Source organism: Cyprinodon variegatus, unplaced genomic scaffold (genome assembly GCF_000732505.1).
Source record: "Cyprinodon variegatus isolate N-32 unplaced genomic scaffold, C_variegatus-1.0 Scaffold1723, whole genome shotgun sequence".
NCBI lineage: Eukaryota > Metazoa > Chordata > Actinopteri > Cyprinodontiformes > Cyprinodontidae > Cyprinodon > Cyprinodon variegatus.
Genome location: NW_015152176.1, coordinates 72,106 through 77,170, shown reverse-complemented (window position 1 = coordinate 77,170; position 5,065 = coordinate 72,106). Strand labels below are relative to the sequence as shown.

At 45.6% G+C, this 5,065-nt stretch overlaps 1 protein-coding gene across 1 annotated transcript in view; it reads right to left on the bottom strand.

Annotated features, from left to right (window-relative positions):
* Nucleotides 1-3,055: 3,055 nt before the first annotated feature.
* The window catches only part of LOC107104398 (growth/differentiation factor 8-like), a 7,967-nt gene continuing 5,957 nt past the window's right edge, over nt 3,056-5,065 (bottom strand). Inside the window, exon 3 of the mRNA XM_015404392.1 lies at nt 3,056-4,399. Coding sequence (XP_015259878.1) covers nt 4,019-4,399 — 381 coding nt within the window. The 3' untranslated portion in view covers nt 3,056-4,018. The remainder of the gene's footprint in view (nt 4,400-5,065) is intronic.

Here is a 5,065-nt window from a genome sequence, read left to right as displayed (position 1 = left end):
CCCAATGGAATTTCCCATTGGGAACCTGCTAGCACTAAGTTGCTAACTGGTTAGCAAGATGCTTCCGACAAACAGACACTTGTTTTTACCTTAATAGTGATTTGTAACTAACTTTTTTTTGCATCAATAATTGATTGTATTGTTTGAATTGTGTAAATAAAGTGTTGGTAAAATCCTTTTGTCAGAAGAGAGATGAACTGTCTGTCAGAACCGGTCCATTACCTGGTTGGTTTGAACACTAGCGTTTGGCAGCAGGAAGGTCAGACATGGTGCAAAATGGTTATTGTTTATCTAAGCTCCTTTTTAAGATCTGCTGAATGAGAGTTATTTCCAGATAATATCACACTGGGACTGTTTTGACCCTGTTCTCTAAGGCCATGTGGATTTTTACTTTCATTTTGCTCATTTCTAAAACATGCAAACTGCAGACAGCAAATAGAGAAGTTTGTGTTTGTGTCCTTCTCTAGTCCATAGATTGTAAGAGCCTTTTATTTCCAGTTTGTCCCGAAGCAACTCAGAGCAAGCAGAAGCCAGAGTCTCTAACCCCCCCTGCCCCCCCACCACTGGGGGGGAAAAAGAGGCTCTGTGGATCCACTCTGCCCGGTGCCTGCTCTGCGCTGTGGCCGATCTCCATGGCAGTTTTCCAGCTCTCAGCAGGAAAGGAAGTGGCTCTCACGGGCAGAGCTGCATTCGCCCTCTACTGGGCGGAAGCCAGGCCTCAATGAGGCCGTCAGTGGAATAGGTCATGCTGTCAGAGCGCTCCACGGTTCACATCCTCTCATTAGACTGCAGCACTTTCAACATGTCCTCACTGGGAAAAGGCTGCATCAGGGAAACGGGCTCAAGATGGGAACCTTTTCCCTTTGGACACTGAAGACACTGTCTTCCCTTTGGACACTGTCTTCAGTGTCCAAGACAATCAGTTCAGCATTATTCCCCCAAAAACTGCAAACATAGCAGTAAATCTATGTAACACTTCAAAGTAAAGTCAATCATCTTATTTCCAATCATTTAGTGTTGGTTTAGTTTTCCTGCTCTCTGCTCACAGAATAACCTGCCTGGGAGGTTTTCTACTGTATGTGTTAATAAAACTGTCTGAACTAAAGTTAGTTTGGGTTTACATCTTTTAAACATCGACTTTTGAATGAACTTGAGTTATAATATCAGAATAAATCAGCAGCTTTAATTCAATCTGTTAAAGCATTTTAAAAAAATGTTCAGCCTCAGCGTCTCTTTTCAGTTGGACTGATAGGAATTCATGCTGTGCAGAACATTACAGAAGGATTCACACCCCTTAAACCCTTTGTCCTTTTTCTATTTAATAAAGATTTTCTGTGATTATGTTCTGTCAGATGAGCAAACCCAGTCAGACCAGCATACAGATAGTCAGTACCTATTTATCCCTTTATTTTTGCACGAAAAATAAACTTTAAACTACCTCAATGGGCGTGTATCCCTTTATTCTTGTACAACATAATTTAATTACTTACTTTTTGGTGAAGCGTATGGCGATCTGACCTTAGATATTTTTGTCTTTGTACATGACTAAAGGGAAACATGCCCGTTGAGGTAGTTTAAAGTTTATTTTTCGTGCAAAAATAAAGGGATAAATGCAAATCTGACATCTTGTGCTGCATATTGACTGTGTGTACTGGTCTGAAACACAATGTGAAGAAGATGGGAAAAACTTGAGTTTGATCGTTTTCAACACATCAAAAAGAATCAGCCAAGTGTTTCAAACGTTTGTGTCAGAATTCCCTCATTCATGAAAATAAAATCCAGTTTCCTTCAACAGAACCAGAGTCCAGATGTTCTGGCCTCAGAGCTTCTTTAGACGACATCCAGCAACATGAAGACCCAGTAGCGTCTGGGAGGAGGTTCTGGTTCTGTGTGAAGCTGGCTTAGGTTCTAGAACGATCTGCCTCTGATCTATACACCATCTGAACAACTGGAGAGCATGGACAACCTGCAGAGCCACCAGGCCTCAGAGGTCCATCTACACTGACAGGCTGGAGGAGGAGAGCATTGATCAGAGAAGAAAGGTCCAGGGAGGACTCAGGTGGGAGGATCTGTCCACGGGGCGACTAACTGGCTTTAATGGAAGGAATTTGGAGACTCGACAAACATGAGGAAGTAAAGTTTGATCCGATAACACCGTTTTCACAGTGAAACATGGTGGTGGCAGAATAATGCTGTGGGAAGCTAGTATGGAGCTATACCAGGTTAACCCTGATAGAGAGGCTGTTAGAGGCTCCAGAGGACCTGAGGCTAAAGTGCTGGTTATCCTCCCGCAGCAGTGTGTCGCAGTTAGCTTGTCACAGGTATGACGCAGATATTTTAGATTTATGCCCAATATTGAAGCGTGGTCTGTGCTGTTAATCCACGCCACAACGCCAGAGGGCCAATCAGGAACTAGCTAGGATTGTGGGTGTCCGTGTGTCGGTTTGACGAGCTTGTTCGCCATCTACAACCCTTCATCCAACGCCGGACGACACACAGTTCACCTGTGACTGTTCCCCAAAGACTGGCTGTGGCGCTGCGTGTTTTAGCTTCGGGTTCAAACCAACAGAAGTCGCTCAGACCTACGAACCGGCGTCCTGCACGGTGTCTGGGATAGTGTCCGAGGTGTGGCGGGCGCTGTGGACGACACCACAGCCAGAGTTTCCGCCATTAGGTACCAAACAGGAAATAAGTATAGTGTAGAGCGAATGTAGAAGTGACCAATCAGAGACCGCCTACAGAATCCGGTGTCTGCAGAAAGGGGGGGTGCATATCTGCATTAACTGCGACACACGCAGACGACCTGGTTTCTGAGTCTGAGCTTAAACCAGGCTTAAGGTGGACATTCCCTTCCAGCAGGAGAACCAGACATTTTCCTTCTGCTTCACAACAAACCCTGAAGTTTTTTGCGATGTAACAATAATGACAAATCTCTCTTCGATTTTCCCGTCATTAAAACGACTTCTTTCACACCTCAGGATTTTATTGAATATCAGTTTAATACAAAAGCTGCAAACAACATTTAGAGACACTGAACTGGAGATAAAGGCTCAGATTTCTTGAATATGTTATAATAATTAAGATTTTCTTATTATTGAAAAAGTGAAACAAACCTGAAAAAGACACAGAAGTCAACAAACAAGCTAAAGACTTTATTTGCTGAATATAAGTAGATATTTTCTGTATAACATGTTTTATTTGCTACATTGTGGTTTTATACACTCACCACCGGTGGCCAAGGAGGACTCCTCCCAACGGAAACAACTGCACACAACACAAATTATCAAACATATCAAGATCAGTTTTTACAACTTCATTTTGTAGCAACCAACTCGTCCCATTGGTGTGCCATAGTGCAAACTGTTGTTTGTAAGACACCATCTCCACATTCACACATTTCCTCTCCTCTTCCTCAGGCTGCCTTCCTCAGTCCTTCCGTCTAGAGAGGGGAAGTTACAATCAGGACCGTTCATGTGTGCCGGGCTTCTAACCGGATACCAGAGCCGGCCTCTGATGAAAAGCCAAGTTATGAGCTAAAACGGATTGTTGGGCTCTGGTTTGGTGGTTTTCTGAACGTTTTAGTGTTGGTAGCGATGTATCGGGGGTGAAATGTCTCACCGGTGGGTCTTGAGCTGTCGGAGAGGAAGACTTGACTCATTAACTGGTCCTCACAAACGTAGCGAAGCTTAGAAGCGGGTGTGTTAATGTGTAAGGGCCATGGCAGGAGGACAGTCGGTTATGGAGCAGGAGACGGAAATACAGAAATGTTCGGTTAACTTGGATCGTTTCCGCCTTCGTCGGTTCTGAGATCCATCGGGTGGTTTTCGGTTCTTGCGGCCTTCCGGCTTCAAGCCTCGATGGTTAAAGTTTGGCAGGAAGTTAGAGCTACAATATGCTGGTGGTGAAGGCGCCGCCCTGCAGGGAGACCGTTTTTCTGCAGGAGCGTGGGATCAGGTGGATCGGTTCGGGTCAGAAAGTCTGGGGTGGAAGATGGGGAGGAGGGCGAAGGGCCCTGAACTCAGGAGCATCCGCAGCGGTCCACCACCATGTCGGGGATTGTTCCGTAGATGATCTGCTCGTTTTGGTTAAAGTAGAGCATGTTGATGGGGGACATCTTGCTGGGGGTACAGCAGGGGCCCACGGACCCTTTAGGGTTGACCTTGTTGACCAGGTGAGTGTGCGGGTACTTCTGCAGGTACATGTACTCACACTCCCCTGAGCAGTAGTAGGCCTTGTAGCGTTTGGGGGCAATAATCCAGTCGAAGCCGAAGGCCTCAAAGTCCACGGTGAGCGGGTAGCGGCAGCAGCGAGTCTCCGGAGAGTTTTCATCACAGTCCAGACCCGAGTTCCTCCGGACTCGCCGGGGGCCCTCTGAAACCTTTATCTCCACGAAGGGTCTCTGAAACGACAGGACACAGTCAGCATTCGACCTTTTGGCTGCTAGTGTTCAAACATGTCACGGTAATATGACGAAACTCTGACTTTTAGAGGAATTAAATCATCAGATGGTTGGTTAGCTGCTCCAGGACCCCAACTGCGTGATTTCTGTTTGTCATCAATGGCAGTGTGTGCGTGCAGGCAATTACTCTGATTAGCACAGTCACACAGAATGCTGCGAGGAATGTAGAGCGCCTGAACCTTTATGTAATCAGGCAATAAGTTTTAGAGTCACTGTGAGCTGGGCGTTGGTCCAAATGGAGGCGAGCGCCTCCATGAAGTCTGTGTTGATTAACAGAATTCAAAAGTCTTTTCTTTCCTGACTCCTTCATCCAGCAGGGAGGAGCTGGAAGGTTTAGCCTCCCGCTGAGTCTGCAGAGCCTGAACTCACTGGAAGGCCAAACTCTACGCTTTTGTTCAGGGCCCGGCTTTTAATCTCTGTTTATATGTTTTCTAGAGAGCCACAGCAGCCAAAAATAAAACTGAATTTAAAATCCTCCTTCTCACATATAAAGCCTTAAATGGCCAAGCTCCATCTGATATCAGAGATCTGATTGTTCCTTATGTTCCTAACAGAGCACTTCGCTCTCAATCTGCAGGTTTACTAGTGGTTCCTAGAACTTCTAAA